This window comes from Rhizopus microsporus (genome assembly GCF_002708625.1).
Source record: "Rhizopus microsporus ATCC 52813 unplaced genomic scaffold scaffold_13, whole genome shotgun sequence".
NCBI lineage: Eukaryota > Fungi > Mucoromycota > Mucoromycetes > Mucorales > Rhizopodaceae > Rhizopus > Rhizopus microsporus.
This window is the reverse complement of record NW_019671928.1, coordinates 119,144-134,984: the sequence shown is the minus strand read 5'-3', so window position 1 is coordinate 134,984 and position 15,841 is coordinate 119,144. Positions and strand designations below refer to the sequence as shown.

The 15,841-nt window shown below is 36.8% G+C and overlaps 8 protein-coding genes across 8 annotated transcripts; 2 read left to right on the top strand and 6 right to left on the bottom strand.

Annotated features, from left to right (window-relative positions):
• Positions 1-146: 146 nt before the first annotated feature.
• Positions 147-1,959, bottom strand: RHIMIDRAFT_217288 (DUF1394-domain-containing protein). Its single transcript, XM_023607325.1, has 5 exons — positions 1,663-1,959; positions 1,381-1,608; positions 1,187-1,317; positions 731-1,135; positions 147-680 (listed from the first exon to the last, which is right to left on the bottom strand). The coding sequence occupies exons 1-5, from the start codon at positions 1,736-1,738 to the stop codon at positions 525-527; spliced, it is 996 nt and encodes a 331-aa protein (XP_023464246.1). The 5' UTR covers positions 1,739-1,959; the 3' UTR covers positions 147-524.
• Positions 1,960-2,139: 180 nt separating this feature from the next.
• On the bottom strand, positions 2,140-3,628 carry RHIMIDRAFT_217285 (alcohol dehydrogenase; the record flags this gene model as incomplete). Its single annotated transcript, XM_023607324.1, has 7 exons — positions 2,140-2,606; positions 2,673-2,731; positions 2,793-2,859; positions 2,918-3,031; positions 3,084-3,355; positions 3,412-3,536; positions 3,602-3,628. Coding segments are annotated over 7 exons (907 nt in total), but the record flags the coding sequence as incomplete, so codon positions are not given.
• A 2,734-nt stretch (positions 3,629-6,362) lies between these two features.
• On the top strand, positions 6,363-6,661 carry RHIMIDRAFT_239361 (uncharacterized protein; the record flags this gene model as incomplete). The annotated part of the gene is made up of 2 exons (XM_023609160.1): positions 6,363-6,480; positions 6,537-6,661. The coding sequence occupies 2 exons, from the start codon at positions 6,363-6,365 to the stop codon at positions 6,659-6,661; spliced, it is 243 nt and encodes an 80-aa protein (XP_023464244.1).
• A 258-nt stretch (positions 6,662-6,919) lies between these two features.
• Positions 6,920-7,588, bottom strand: RHIMIDRAFT_239360 (uncharacterized protein; the record flags this gene model as incomplete). Its single annotated transcript, XM_023609159.1, has 2 exons — positions 6,920-7,320; positions 7,348-7,588. The coding sequence occupies 2 exons, from the start codon at positions 7,586-7,588 to the stop codon at positions 6,920-6,922; spliced, it is 642 nt and encodes a 213-aa protein (XP_023464243.1).
• Positions 7,589-8,849: 1,261 nt separating this feature from the next.
• RHIMIDRAFT_245053 (P60-like protein) lies at positions 8,850-10,326 on the top strand (the record flags this gene model as incomplete). The annotated part of the gene is made up of 5 exons (XM_023610144.1): positions 8,850-8,974; positions 9,023-9,087; positions 9,141-9,389; positions 9,456-10,096; positions 10,156-10,326. 5 exons carry the CDS (start codon positions 8,850-8,852, stop codon positions 10,324-10,326), a joined length of 1,251 nt encoding a protein of 416 aa, XP_023464242.1.
• A 170-nt stretch (positions 10,327-10,496) lies between these two features.
• Positions 10,497-11,675, bottom strand: RHIMIDRAFT_245052 (uncharacterized protein; the record flags this gene model as incomplete). Its single annotated transcript, XM_023610143.1, has 1 exon — positions 10,497-11,675. One exon carries the CDS (start codon positions 11,673-11,675, stop codon positions 10,497-10,499), a length of 1,179 nt encoding a protein of 392 aa, XP_023464241.1.
• A 171-nt stretch (positions 11,676-11,846) lies between these two features.
• Positions 11,847-14,070, bottom strand: RHIMIDRAFT_239357 (class II aaRS and biotin synthetase; the record flags this gene model as incomplete). The annotated part of the gene is made up of 5 exons (XM_023609158.1): positions 11,847-12,027; positions 12,085-12,283; positions 12,338-12,622; positions 12,677-12,747; positions 12,803-14,070. 5 exons carry the CDS (start codon positions 14,068-14,070, stop codon positions 11,847-11,849), a joined length of 2,004 nt encoding a protein of 667 aa, XP_023464240.1.
• Positions 14,071-14,721: 651 nt separating this feature from the next.
• RHIMIDRAFT_245049 (cysteine proteinase) lies at positions 14,722-15,781 on the bottom strand (the record flags this gene model as incomplete). The annotated part of the gene is made up of 6 exons (XM_023610142.1): positions 14,722-14,750; positions 14,802-15,335; positions 15,392-15,409; positions 15,468-15,513; positions 15,573-15,656; positions 15,701-15,781. 6 exons carry the CDS (start codon positions 15,779-15,781, stop codon positions 14,722-14,724), a joined length of 792 nt encoding a protein of 263 aa, XP_023464239.1.
• Between the last annotated feature and the right edge of the window lie 60 nt (positions 15,782-15,841).

The window sequence follows — 15,841 nt, the reverse complement described above, 5'->3', positions numbered from 1 at the left end:
AAAAAAAAAAAAAAAAAAAAAAAAAAAAAAAAAAAAAAAGAAAATTTAGAAAAAAAAAGCTATCTTTTTTATTAGAAAAAGGAAATTGCGAGTAATCCAATAACATGTTGTGATAATTGATTTACAGCAAACCATTGACTTGATCCCCTGTACATTTACCCAATTTAAAAGGTAGGGCAAAAAAGAATCAAATACAGTAGCGTTAGCTTAGTGCTGAATAATTACATGCCTCAATTACATCTAATGTTGTTAAATGGTTAGGTTAGTATTTGAATATTAGTATGATTAACATTAATAACATTAGCTTCATGGTAACCATTGTCACCGCAGCTGTAGTCATGGTGACCGCATAACACACATCTTATACTTTCTCAACGAAAATAAAAAGTAATTGTAGCAACAACAAGAACAACAGCTTTCCTTTGACCTGTTGCTATATTGTGTTATGTTACACAGACAATAATAGGGCGGGAATTCATGATTGTTTTTTTATATATATAGAATTTTCTTTATATGCAAATGGTTTAAGAAGTCGCCATGATCATGTTTTTAATTCCTTTTGGTGTTGATTCATCATTGAGATGTTTTGAATTATAACGTAAAGCAGATATAAGATTAATGGTACTTGATTGTTCTTGTTGTGTATTAATGGATTGAATGATTTTTAAAGAATTTTTAACCTATAGCAAATCAGTACATGTTACATTAGACAACAAATGAGGGAACTTACATTGATAGGGGAATACTTGCTAAAGGCTCCTTGCGGGTCAATGTGATCATAGAGTATGATGGATACGACCATGACCTTTAGGCAGAAACTGGTCAGAGTGGGTTCGTTCGAATACTTTTTTTTATATAGTGTTTGATAGCAAACAGCCCAGATGCTCGATAACCATTCGCCTACACTCTTTGTCAATTGGCTTGACTGAACATATTTTGTGGTTGTATCGATTACGCATTTAAGCATGGGCGTTGAATAGGCAATAAATAACGATATTCGATTAGCCAAATCATCTTCATCCATTGCTGTACGTAAATCTGATTTCGTAGGATCATTCGCATCTATTGTACTTCTTCCTCTTTGTAATGTGCGCCTATAAAACGAGAAGTCGTTTTGAATTGTAGGGTTTCTTATCTATATATGTGGTTAATCACCTTTAATTTTGTGTATCAGTATTAAAAGTACCTTTAAATAATCAAATTCAAACACAAAATCAAGTAAATCGGCGAATAGTTTTGTTAATCCTGGATGTCTATCTAAGTCTTTGGTTGTTCCATCTTTACATAGCACATTCAATAATATTGGAATACCCCTTCCTACGTTCAAATAAAAGGTTCGATTAATCATATTCATACACTCCAATCGAGATTGTTTACTACCTAGTTCGGAGGAATAACTATAAAATGTGCGAAGCATGTTCACTGTAGGTAAAACAGCATTCCATGCTTTATCTTCATTATCATCACTAGGTGTTGCTATGGCATCTCGAATAGCATCGGACGCTGGTTCATACTGTTTAAAGGACTGTAATAGGTTGGATGTGGGTTGAATTAAGAGTGTATGTAATTCATTGTAAATCTCTAATTCTTCTGGAGAAGGTGCAGCATCTATAATCAAATAAGAATGAATGAAGCTGCCTTTATCTTTCTTTGTTTGTTTACTTTCTATATCAAAGCCTATTTCAGGCACTATATCTGAATTACCGCGGAGATTCAAGGACGAAAGTAATTGACCCATTAAGACAGATGTTATAGATTATAATTCGTAAATGAAAAAAAGTTGATTGAAGCTTAAAAGAAGGGACTGAAAAAGTATAATTAGTAGTAAAGAATAAGTAAAAGAAAGAAAGAAAATGAAAAAAAGGAAAATAAAAAAAGGGAAAAAAAAGAGAGAGAGGAAAAATTAGGCTTTTTTTAAAAACAAAAAAAATTAACTTATTGTGTATCATTCACTCCGTGCCACTTGTTTTTTCCTTTTGTTGAGTGAAAAGAGAGAGTTCCAAGTCCTTTTTTGTATGTTTTTACTTTGCATAGTTACACGTGTTTAAATAAGCAACGAAACCAAAAATAAACCAAAAATAAAAATAAAATAAATAAAATAAAGACAAAGGCATTCATCGAGACATTGGATAAAAAAAAAAGATTATAATTACCCAGGTTGTTTGTTACCTAGGAAACCTAGTTCTCAATTTTACAGTAAATGCACAGACGATCCTTACGGAATCACATGTCGTACTAGTCTACTACGCTGTTCTGTGATTTATAATTGGTCAATAATTACAATTCACTGGTATAGATTTGTTTGGTAAAGTCACACGCTTTAGAGAACAGTAAATAAAAAAGGAGTTTTTATTAACATGTATCTAGTGTTCTTCAAAGACATCGACGCCCCAGAAGTTATAGGGATCAATCAGTCTGTTGGCCTTTTGTTGGTGAACAAGCGTGTTTAATTCATCAAAGTCTTCTTGTTTCAATTCGAGATCCTTGAAATTGGATGCGATACGATCGGGATTGACTGACTTTGGAATAACGGAGTAGCCACGTTGAATACCCCAAGAGATAAGAACTTGTGCAGGTGTGGCATTATATTTCTCTGCAATCTTGGCCTAAACAACACAATTTCAAACTGGTTTAGTCTCTTATCCCCTTTTCTTTGGGAAAATTTCACTTACAATTTTCTCGTCTTTCAAGAAAGGTGAGCCTGTGCTACCAAGAGGAGAGTAGGCAGTAACTGCACACAAAAAATCAAGATTACACAACTATTCTTTTTCCAGAAGTTTTCAACAACTTACCAACAATACCGTGGTCATGACAGTATTTGACCAATTCATCTTGGGGTAAGAAAGGATGCAATTCAATCTATACGTACCATCAGCATACATATATATATCCCTTTTCTCTCCTTTATTTTACTTACTTGGTTAACAGCAGGTACAATCTTCTGTGTCTTGGCTAGTTTTTCGAGTTTGGCGATATTGAAGTTACTGACACCAATAGCGCGGACGCGATCGCCCACGAGTTTTTCCATAGCCTACGTGATGTCATGTCAGATATTATTATTACTAAGGGGATAAAATCCTTACAGCATAGGTTTCAGTAAAGTCTACATCGTCAAATTGGATATTGCCGTCAGCATCCTTGGGAACATTTTCTTTTCCAGGCTTGAATGCAACAGGCCAGTGCATCAAATAGAGATCGAGATAATCCAATTGAAGATTCTCAAGGGAGACTTGAAGTGCCTTTTCAACATCTTCAGGGCGATGGCTGGTGTTCCAAAGCTTGGTAGTAACAAAGATTTCTTCACGAGGAACTTTGCTATCCTTGATGGCTTGTCCAACTTCCTTTTCGTTACCATCTAATCGAGATTCATTTAGCATAAATATACAAACTATATCTTTGGGAAATACTTACAGATGAAGGCAGCATCAATGTGTCTGTAGCCAGCTTCAAGAGCAGCGATAACGGCATGGTACACTTCGTTAGGCTTTGCTTGCCAGGTTCCGAGGCCTAAGGCAGGAATTGTAGCGCCAGTGTTGCTACACGTAAAAAGACGCGTGTCAAACAAAGTCTTTTCTTTGCTTGGTAATAAAAATAAACTTACAGTTTAAGAGTACGACCAAGAGACATGATAAAAATGATATTAAAGAAAACAATATTCATCTTATATTAGCGTATTTATACCTTTTTTCTGACCTTTTCCTTTGCATTATTCGACGTCACGAATTAGTCATCTAAACAAGCTGAACTCAAACTTTGCCATTTTAAGCAGCTTCGTTCACCTTCTATCCCGTAATTTTGTATTATATTGGCATCGATTAAGGACATTCCAACTTCCGTCGCGGACGTAGCTCATGTTATTTGAATGAATAAACCTTATTTTATGAGCGTTACTCAGGATGTCGCAATCAGTCAACAAAATGTTACATAACGGATTTTCCTAAATAAAAACCCCAGTTATGAGGTAAGAGTCCAGTCATTAAATCAAGTTAGACTACTCTTCACTATGCGCCCTTGACTGAGAATATCCAGGAAGGTATGGATTTTGTCATTGGCCACTGTGGTTTATGCTACTTGTAGAATGTTGGTGGTTGACTTCCAAAAAGGGAAACAGTACTCAGGCTGTCAACTGAAAACAGTAGAAAAGAGACCTATATACGACGCTCCCCTGGATAAAGAGTATAGTGAAGTTATTTTTATCAATTTGATGCTTTAGGAGACATATAGTGTCAAACCATAGCATGTTTGTTTTATGTAAATCTCTTCTTTTTTTCCAGTTATTTTGATAGCGATTCATTTCAGCTTGTAAAAAAGTATTGCTAGCCCAATATTTTTGATTTGGCTCAGGGTAGCCTCGATGAGCCATTGTCGATCTGATTACATTTTGATTTATTGTAAGTGTCCTCCTCTCTTTATGTACCACAAACGAGGAAGATGTCTGGGGGCTCTAATGGGATAATTTCCAAGTTTATCAGTAAATCAATGTCCCCAGTCGGTAGCAAAATGGTATGATGTCGCGTTTTTGTGCTCCTCTTTTAATTAGCACATAAATGCACAGTTAGGCCTTGGTGATTCAAGGACTAGAGTATTCTAGGCATCATACATATTGACTAAATCTTTACTCTATAGAAACTTATGATAGACATGACCAGATACATCGTTGCTTCTTTGTTTGTTTATGCATATGTAGTACCACAAGTCAATTTTACCATTCAGTGACACTTTACAAAATATCCCATGAGCGCCTTTTTTTAATAGGCATAGGAATAACACTAGTTAAAGAATATCTTTTTTAAAAACAAAAACCATATATTTTATATTAATAACAAAAGCATTTCACTATATCAATACATCTAATCATAGGAAAACTGCGTCTTTTGCATAAAGGGTACATATTTAATAGAAAGGGTATGCTTAAAATTCAATTTCAAAATTGCCAATAGAGCCTGCCAGCTCACCAAGGTGTTGTGTATCATTTGCCAATAAATTAGCGACAGTTGCCATCAACGCTTCTCTATCAACTGGTTCTCCATTTTTGGCTGATTCAACCAGGGTTTGGAGGTCAGGACTAGATGAAGGATCGACCTTGAGAGAGTCTAGTAGCTTTAACATATCTTGTGCACTGATAGCAGCTTCTCCACCTTGGAGCAACTAAGTATACAGTCTTTTTGCTCTTTATTTTTCAACTTTACCTTGAGCTACAGAAAGTACAAAAGGGTCGTTTTTAACTTGATTATTAGACATTTCGTTGTTGTATTAGAGAAAATGAAAAGAGAAGAAAAGAAAGATGGGTTTGAAGCGCTTTATATAAATAGGGCGTGTAGAGTATCACATGAAAATGTACTTAATGTGTACAACCCTACTGTGATTAGTGGGCTTTTTCAATTTGACCTTTTTAATTTTTTAATATCATGAAAACTCTTACACTAAGACACTGTTGTCATTATCACAGCTACTAAACATAGCGGACATCTAGCACTGCAAAAGAAAGAATATCATCGTATGAACATACTAAGTTTAGGTTGGACTGGAACGCCTTGGGTCTAGTTAAGGTCTTCTTTTCTTTTCCATGCAAGCAGACGATCATAAGGAAGTAAGAGTGATCAGATTTGGAAAAAATTATCAAATGCATTTCACTCAAAATCCCTATCTATTGTGAAACTCTTGAATCAATGCTGCTCTGGCAGAAGACTCAGAAGATACTGTAATCCATCAAGGTATAAACTATTTCTCAGTAGTAGCTATTTTATTACAAGACATTTAAGCTCGAATGGGTCTAATTGCATTTTAAATAGCTGAGAATAATAAAAAGAAACATAACAAGCGCTTATTGTAGGTTTTTGTTAGTCGCTTAGTTTAGATACATGTTGTAGGTAAGACAGATAGATTTTGAGAGAGCTAATAGCGATAGACACCGATAGAGAATGATAAACACCAAATTCAGAGAGTGAGGTAGAGCTTTAGAGAGTATGGGCGCGGGGAAAGAACAATTTCTCCACCATAAAATAGCTAGGAGATCGGACCAGAAATGGTAATAAGAAATTGGGAGATAAAGACCAAAGATCTATTTGATTTATTAATTGAATAAGAAATATTGGTTATATTTATATAATTAAACGTATGTTTAAGAGTTGAACTGCAATTAAATATCTTGATACAAGATTTTAGGTTAAAACGAGACGATTGCAAACGTTCGTGTGAGACGCAGTTTATTTTTTTGTGTACCTTCGCAGAATTATTACGAGACACTTTTCAAGAGATGATTATTACAAACACTTACATTCATTGAACACTGCGAAATAGAAAATGGACTGCACTAATTAGCGACCTTTAATGGAGTATTATCCTGGACTGAAACCAAAGCCATGAAATTGGCATATGGATACGGCGAAATCACCATACTCACAAACTTCGATGTTCCTGTTCATGACCATAAGATGAAAGACACGGACGAAAATTTAGAAGAGATTACCGCTGAATTAAGTATAGTTACTATTTCAGATGATAAAAAAAAAAGAAGAAACAAGTACGGTCCATAGCAATTCGTCGTTTTATTGAAGTTTTGCAAGAAGAAGGATTATCAGTACCTGTGGCCGCAAAAAGATGCATGATTCCACGCAGTACTGTTTATCCATTTCCCTCACAGCACCATGGAAGCATCTGACAGAGCAACGCTTTTTAGTTTCAAACAAGCTTCTAAACATATTGCCGAAAGAGATTCAGAAAGAACTCTTCGTCTCCGACAAGAGCTTGCTAACAAGTGGAAAGGAATAGGTGTTGTCTTTCAAAAAATTGTGTGTTTATTGATTCCAAGGCGTGAGTACAGCTTGGTAAGGTGTCCTTCCGTTTCGCAATGACCACATATAAGCTTACCAGAATCAGATCATAGGCGCATAGGGTCACGTTGTTGACGGAATTGGTTTCATGAAGCCTCTGATGAGCGTGAAGAGTAGCGACTACCAGAAGAAGAAGAAGCGTGTTGACGCTGATTAGATAAAGCATTGATATCGACTATTTCGACGCTCTCGTCAGGAATCAGGTCAGACTGAATAATAGGTGTAGCAGATAACGCGAGTTTCGCAAATTCGTCTTCAAGCAAGGGCTGAGTATCCAGAGAGACAGCTTCTTTGATTGCTGTAGCAGCAATGAAAATGTCACGCCAGGTGTGTTTTGCGGTGTTAAGCATCACCATTTGGCGAATCTTTGGAGATATGTCTTGAAGATAAATGATTTTCAGAGTATCTGCATCTAGTTTATGGCCATCGGGAAAGTCGAAGATGACAGATTCGAACAGGAAGGCGAAGCGACTAGAAGACATTGACCCTTAACAAAGTAATTCCAGGCGACTACGAACAACTTGCTTATGTTTGGCAGCAGAGATACCAAAGGTTTGGAGTAAAGCTGTGCCGAGAGATGTCCAATTAGCAACATCCGAAGGCATGTATTGATTAATGTGCAGGAGCTTTTGCTCAATCGTAAGAGACAAACGTTGGAAGTGAAGATTGAATTGATGGAGCCAGCTGTTCATACTTTCCTTAGGATCGTATGGAAGATGGGCGGCTTTCAGTGATCGATTAAGAAGTTTAGACATGAGAACTGAGATATTGGTTGTAGTTTACAGTTGTTGTTATTAGTACTCGTGTAATGTATACAGTAAAAGCAAAGAAGTGCTGAGTCTCTGTTTTATCCTTTTATTAGAAGTGAAAGGAGGAGCTCATAGCAAAAAGAAATGAGGCTGTATTAAAAGAGATCAGATTACTAATTAAGATACCATGTAATTAAGTCAAATGTAATTTCTCACTTAAAGATTAGTATTCAACATGGTCAAATACGACAAAAACAGTAAATACTTATAAGCAAGTCTATAAAAGATTGCTCATAAACTCCGTAAAACTTAATTCAGACGTGCATGATGAAATCATACAAACATAGAATGAGAACAAGCCTCTCAAACGGTTAGCTATGATATCAAAATGTCCGTCTATGTTGTCACAGCTTGTCTTTTGTAAATGTGTATTTACCTTTGTAAAAGTATGCCCAAATAAGCTCATAAATGCTCTTACCGCACTTTTGGATGATAGTAAACCAGGTCATCCTTTGTGAAGCAAAGAACAAAAGAGAAGAATAAGCTTACCAAAGGAAATTAAGCAATGTTTAGCAAAAGGTTGATTTTCAAACATTTGGACGCGTATCATGTAAACATAACAGCACAAATGAGAGTAAGCCCTCAAAATACTATCAGTATTTGCAAGATATGCTGTCGTTTTATCATATATTCAAGTCGAAAAGAAGGCAAATAAAGTTGAATCAGCAACAACATTCAGTCAATCTTCTTTTCTAAATTTCATCTTTTATAAACTTGTAAATGTGTACTTACCTTAAGAAGAGATACATAAAGTGGTACTCCCTTACCATTTTTCAAAACTAGAGAAGTAAAGCCTCTAATGCTTATCATTCTTTATGCTACTCACTGTTAAAACAAAAAAGAGAGGAAGAACGGGTTTGCTCTTTATTTTTTTCTCCTTATTTGGCTGCCCAATAGAAATTAGCTTGTGATTTAAATACAACGTTTCATATTTTTAAGGTTTGTGTACATTAGGAAGATACTTCGTTCTAATCTATTCAATGCTTAAGGATTTATGTTTTTTAGCTGCTGATAATATAATAGGCTTTTGGCTGTTGAATATTGGTGCTACATTAAACGTCTGAGTAACCTCTTACTGCTTATCATAATTTAAGGTTGCGATGACTGGTTAAGAATTAAAATGGAAAGTGACAATCATTTTATAAAGTCACAATTACTTAAAAGTTGTTTTTATTTTTTTTTTTTTCTTTTCTGTACAAGTTTATCAATGTCAGCTCAAGTAGTAAAAAAGGCACAGCCCAGTCGTAAAGGCAAGAAAGCATGGCGTAAAAATGTAGATATATCCGATGTTACTGAAGGACAAGAAGAGCTGAGAGCTGTGGAAAGACTCATGTAAAGTCTTGTTATTTTTATGCTTCATCATATTAATTTGTTATGTAGTGGTCATACTGGAGAAATAAAAGATGAGGAACTGTTTACTATTGATACGGCAGGCGATTTGAACGGTAAGTTTAACTGCTGTGTCTTTTTGTATACAATACTAACTTTATACATATAGTTAAGCGTCAACTAGCTAAAGATAAGCCACTTCGAGTGGACGAGATCTTGCAACAGAGATCAGCTGTTCCTGCTGTGCAGCCAAAGAACCCATTTAAGAAGCAAGAAATTACAGATAAAGTTGCTTCTAAACATGAATCAGACAACATTCAAAAGATCCTGAAACGTAAAGGAAATCAACAAACACAATCACAACCAAAGAAGAAAAAAGTCAATGACAAAAAGACATATGACCTTTGGGGACAAGAGGGTATAGATATACATGAAAGCTTGACCTTGAAACCATATTCCTAAAGTGCGATCTCTCTTTTTATAGAATCAGAGCCTGTCAATGACTTTTTACCTACTCAACAAAAACCCAAGACACCTGAGACGATAAAACAAAAACCTGCTGCTGCTACACATATTCCAGCCATTGAAACACCACACGGAGGAGCATCATATAACCCTGAAGCAGAACAGCATCAGCAATTACTTGCAGAAGCTGTGAAAGCAGAAGAGCGTAAAGCGGAAATTATTGCCAAACTTCATGAACAGCTGTCTTATCGTGAAGAGCTGAAACTGCTAGCCAGTGAAGATGCTCCAATGGAACATGAGGACGATGAAGATGTGCAAGACTTACCAACAGATGATCAAGAGACAAAGAAAATGAAGGCTGCTAAGCGCAAGACAAGAAGAGAACGACATAAGAAGTTCCGTTTAGCAAGTGAAGAGTTGGCAAGAAAACAAAAATTGCATGAAAAAGCTATTCGTAGACAAATTGATCAGCTTAGAGAGATTGAAGCCGAGATTGAACAGAGAGCAAATGAGTTGGATGCTCTGTTGGAAAAGAAAGAGGAGCGCAAGGCTAGCGAAGAAAAGAAAGGAGTTAAAAAGCTTGGAAAGTATGAAGTACCTGAGTTACCCATTGACGTGCAGCTGACAGATGAGCTGTGCGCAACCCTTCGACAACTAAAGGTAAGAGTGATAGGATAGTACTGATGCACAACTTGATATAAACACTTTTTATGTTATAGCCTGAAGGAAGTATATTCAAAGATAGATTCCATAGTCTCGTAAAGCGTAATATTATCGAACCAAGAGTGCCAGTTACACCAACCAGAAGATATAAGCTTAAGGAATATGAAAAGAGAAGTTACAAGAAATTTGATCAAATGGAACAAATGAAAAAGAACCAAAAGCGTTAAGCATTAGACATCCTCCCCCTCTTGCATGTTTATTATGAAATGATATTAAAAATGTACAATACGAACATGAATTTATACAATGTGTAATGGTGTGCATTTGCCTTGCCTTTATGCTAGGCATGGTATCTAAATTGCTGAATAATCTTATTGCTGTATATGCTCTAACTACACTAGAATGTATACATATCCTGCTTTTCTTTTGTTTGCTTAACGTGTCTCTGTAATTTCTTCAGTTCAGTCGTTACGACATCCAAATGAGCTGCTGCATCTTTCAACTTGCTTGAAAACAAGTCCTCATTGAAGGTACCTTTATTTCTCTTGTACGCTGCCTTGGCATTAGATAAGCCGAGTTGAGCTTTATTCATCTCATCTTGTAACTTGGCTATGGCTCTGTATGCTTCCTTTTCATTCGTAGGCTTTGGTGCTGAACCTTCCTGTATTTTTGCACTCTTTTTTACAGGTTCTAGAATAGAATTCATGTAGTTAAAGACATCATTTTTTTCCTGGGCAATCGTCTTTGGTTTGACTTTCTTTTTCGGCTTTTGCTTTTCGAATCCTAATCCTGGTCTGCCTGTCTGTCCATACTTTGTTTCTTGCACAAACTCTACTCGACCTTGTCCCTGAAGTCCCAACCCTTTGCCTTCTTGATAGCCCATCTTTTTCATCATTCTAGCAGCAAAGTCAGTGGTATGTGCTTGCCAACCACCCCATGTATTTGGTGCCCTTTCGGTCATGCCATAATCAATAGTATCATTTTCTTGTTTATCTTGTGCCTCATGTTCTGATTCTTCAAGGTCATCTAACTCTCTTATTGGAATAATATCGCCAAGTTCTACAATGAATTCCTGCCTTGTGCTATTTCGTACTTTCCAACTTGTCCCAGACATCTGCTCGACCACACGCGCCTCTTTCCATAACATACTCTCTTTATCCTTACACCATACGCTGGCATCACTCTGCAGTTGTTCGGTCAAGTTGTCAAGATCAAGGGCGTCGTAAGGCACAATATACTCTCTAGGAAGCACATACCCATGCGAATAACCCAAAGAGCAGGAATCTTGACAGTGTCCAGCGAGAAACTGATGACAAGGTAAAGTCTCTTTTGTAAGCGGCGTAAGAATAATCACAGTTATGTCGTTTTGACTTGGGTAACCAATGACAACAGAAGGTAACAAGAATATACGATGGCCGAATGAGAAGGTGATGCCACAGTTTTCTCCCATGTCAAAAGGTTGTTCTGAACTCTTCAAGTTTTCATATTCTTCAAGCAATTGAATTAACTCCGGTGAAAGCTCATCTTTCTTTTGAAGGAGCAATTGAATCTCTTCTTCACTAAGTGTGGTATTCATTTGTTAAAAAAGGAAAAAAAGAAAGCGTTCATGCAGCCATTCAGCCCGTCACGAAAAATCTATAGGTGAACTTTTTTTTTGGCTGATGCGTATTTAGCGAAATGATGAATAAAGATTTAATTTAGATTGTTTTTCTCGCCTCATAATTTGACTTCTTCCAGGCATGGTTGATCATAAAATTTTCCTCACTAATAATCCTTTCATCATATCAAAGCTATTGCCATCTGGTTGAAGTCCATAAAACTTGCCTGGTCGATCAAGGCTTTCAACATACAGCATACCATGATCTTTTGTAATGCCAATCACCTTTACCTTCTCATCGTTATGAGTCGTCAGAGTAACGATAGTATTGCTGAAAGACGGGGTTAGTATGCTTTCTTTTTGTGCTAATCCATGAAATAAACAATACCTGTGCAGCCATCGTTTGTAGTATGTGTCCAAGAACCATGAACCTATTCCATCTCTACAGAAGTGACCGTAATACACTTCGAACTTGGCAATGATACCAGCCAAGACATCTTCAGCACTAAGTGGGGCAAGGGAAGAGTTTCTAAAGATATCGTTGATTGAAACAGTAGGAAAGTGATTTGATAGATTCAGTCCACACCCTACATTGATTGTTAGTTTGTTGGGAGCAAGTCGATTATATATATAGTGCATACCAATGACCAAAACGAAATCATCTGAAGCAAACGATGAGTTTATCAAGATCCCTCCTACTTTTTTCTGTTCTCCGCTGCTGGTTTCTACATAGATATCATTTGGCCACTTTAGTCTTAGGGGAACATCTTCGTATCCTTGTCGTTCTCGTATGCTTTCGACTATAGACAAGGCAACCATGTATTGAATAAAGACAACAGGAGCATGTCTGAGGTGTACTTTGTGCCTTAGAATCATGCTAAACTGTAAGGCTCCTGACTGTGATATCCATGAGTTCCTTCCTCTGCCTAATAATATATGCTTAGTTGTTGATAAATTGTTCTCCATCGCATCTATCATACCTCGTCCTGCGATTTGTGTACTTGCTAAACACAGATAACCAGTTGGTAAGCCTGCCAAAAACGTAGAGTTCCTATTTCATTTTATTTTATCAGCCCACCTATTCTCTTCTCCTCTTTTATATTTACTTTTCCATCATTGTCTGAGTACTATCAATAACTTCAGCATATAGGAGCCCATTTCCAAACTGAAGCGTATTTTCTTGATGAGCGATTCTTTTCTGGGTTAACTGTTGATAGTATTCAACCAGGTTAAACTGCAACGTCATGCTTGAAGGAGGGCAAATGGGCTCCACTGGGTAAGACGTATCGGGATATAAGATTTCAATAACAGGAGACTTGCCTTCTTTAACTCTGCACATTGATAAAATATGAATATCGTCATCAAGTGGGCTGTCCAACTCCCTGACATGAAATATATCACTTGAATCTTTCAGGAGACGTGAATGTTTATCAGACTTGTTCAAGAGATATGACAGTGGCCCATGAATCCATTCGTTTGATAGTCCAGACATGTATAATGGAGTTATATTTGGTAGCTTGTTCTCTTGAGGTATCTTGTTATCATCAAAAGGCACCACACGTAACCCAAGGCGTGCAAAAGCCGCACGTAAGAACTGTTTTCTTTTCAATTCAGACAAAACGAGATCATTCAAGATGTCGCGCACTTTTTTACTATTTGCACTATCGGCAAGTAACAAATCTTCTGAAGAGGCATCATATTCTGGATGAGTGGCTATCAGTAAGGCGCTGCCCCTACCCACCTTACAATGAACGACAGCTGCAGGACCTTTGGGCTCGTCTAGACACAATGGACCAGGATCTTTAAATCGACACAGAACTGTAACATTGCCATGTTCTTCCGGATGCACAAAATATCCACCACCGTTATAATACATTTTGATTTCGTCTGGAACGTCACTTGCGGCAGGATATCCGTTATGCAGTGTATCCTTTTCTATCACTACCGAGATCGATCTTGCCCCGCTTTCGCTGTTATAGATAAAGCCTGGATAGGTCGTTCCTCTGGATAGTCCTGGATAAAACCCCAGTTCTCGAGGCTGAATGATCTCCATCCTTGGATTTCCCCGTTCAAACTCTATGCCTTGAGAAGCGTAGTATGCGCCAGCACATATTCCAAGGTACAAACCTCCATTCTTCACAAACTGGCATATCCGTCTGTTGGGCTCGCCATTGAGTGCTTCACAGTAAGGCAAGTCTCTTCCACCAGGCATAACGAGCATAGCACAGCCAGTTTCCCACGGCTCGGACTGAAGAACTGTTCGGTCGATTTTTATAATATCATAAGCATGCCCAAGCAATGCTTTCAGAGTGTTGTATGCTTGTTTGACAGAATTAGGTGATGCGCCTAGATCATCGTAAAGAAGAATGTTCATGAGAAAAGCGGTTGATTAAAAGAAAAGACTATATTTGTTTGTTACCAGTTGTGCCATTTCATACACCGCCATTTGTAGTTCCTCTCTCCATCCATTGTCTCTGAGCAAAGACAATCAAGCCGATTTGCTCTTTTCGTCCTTTATTTCTTCCATAGCAATCATTACAAAGGCGCCTGCGCACTCTGCAGATTTCTCTACTACGAGAAAAGCGACCTCTAAAAGAGCAACGGCAAGAATAGGCGTGAGTTTCTTGAGTACTCGATAGAAAGTCAGAGCCAGCTTTTTGGTCAAAGGATGGCGGACGACGCGAGAAGCAAGAGAGAAAGTACTGGAGAAACAGATATAAAGCTTGAACATGATTTTTAAAAATAAGAGTGGGCGGTAATAATGAAAAATGGTTCAACAAAAGTATGTCTCGCTTTATAAATACATGTCAAACGTTATAATTTATCAAAAACAATGTGAGTTTATCAAATTTTTCTGTTGCATGAAAAATGCTGTTCTTTAGATAAGGCAGTGTGGAGTCCTTAGTAATCTACTTACTATAAATTTCCTTTTTAGTATGCCAATATTCATTTTATTTCAACAAACTATTTAATCAATGATAAATGTATGTTTATGCAATGTTGTGTTATTTAAGTAAAAGCGGTATTACTTTTGATAGAGAATATCGTAGTGTCCTATTAAAGACGTGAATATAACAAGGTGAGTTTCATTTCACTGTTATTTACCTGGCCTGTACAGTAACTTGATGGGAATCTTTGTTCTTTCCAATTCATCCTTTTCCGTTGGCCAGAACTCATGTACAGTTGCCTTGTCCTCCATTCCACCATCCAAATAGACAATGTGAATTGGAATGTCCATTGCCTTACTGATAGCAATAATCTGCAAGTGGTCAGACTCACTACCAAATGCTTCTACATTTCTTGAACAAAACTCGTCGATAGAGATCATTTCATCAACAATGAATGGTTCATATTCAGCTGAATGAATACGAAGATAAGCAGACGTGACAAACCTAAAGTACGTGATAATCGTATTGCTGATCTCATATGATTGAAAGTTTACGAGTAACATATCAGGATCATTTCTGTATTCACCCAATCTTTCAAACTGTTCACATGCTACTTCATAAAAGTCCTCATAAGCAAGTTTTTGAAATTGGGCATATTCTAATAAGCTGCATGATTCTTTGAGTCTGGCAAGATTGGTGTCATAGTTACTGATGTCGTTCATAGCCTTTTCATACCAGCTGAACGCAATAGCTAACAGAATGTTTATGTTTAAATAAAAATGTTTAATCTAATACAAGTTGATCTACCTCTAAAGAAACAGTTGCCTATACAAAATATATATACATGAGTGAATATACACGTATGCATTTTATAGATATTTACCATCACCACGACATCTCCTAATACGATCATGTTCCTGTGCCAGATTCTAATACAAAAAGACAACAGTTACATAATGGAGCTTAAGTGCCTGCATTTATCGTTTACTTTAATCTTGTTTAAAAATTGCTGATTATCTTTAAACTCTTCTTCAAGCTTACTGATAGGCTCGTCCTGACATACAAGAGGAACCTAAAAGAAAATGAGCTCAGGTATACACAACATGCTTCATTTACCCTTTGGGCTTCTTCGTCTTTAATTTGTTGTTCAAACTCGAGGATTTGCTCATCAGAAAGTACGGGTTCTTCAGAAGACATGTTGAACAAGAGAAAAAAGTAACAAAAATTCCATTTTTTTCTCCCTTCTTCTTTTTAAAC

Excerpts from the sequence above, each read along its gene's own strand:
- RHIMIDRAFT_217288 (XM_023607325.1), bottom strand. The coding sequence starts at position 1,738 with ATGGGTCAATTACTTTCGTCCTTGAATCTCCGCGGTAATTCAGATATA. Across the intron at positions 1,318-1,380 it reads TAGTTATTCCTCCGAACTAG|GAAGGGGTATTCCAATATTA; the intron begins GTAGTAAACAAT and ends ATTTGAACGTAG. Across the intron at positions 681-730 it reads GCAAGTATTCCCCTATCAAT|GTTAAAAATTCTTTAAAAAT; the intron begins GTAAGTTCCCTC and ends GATTTGCTATAG.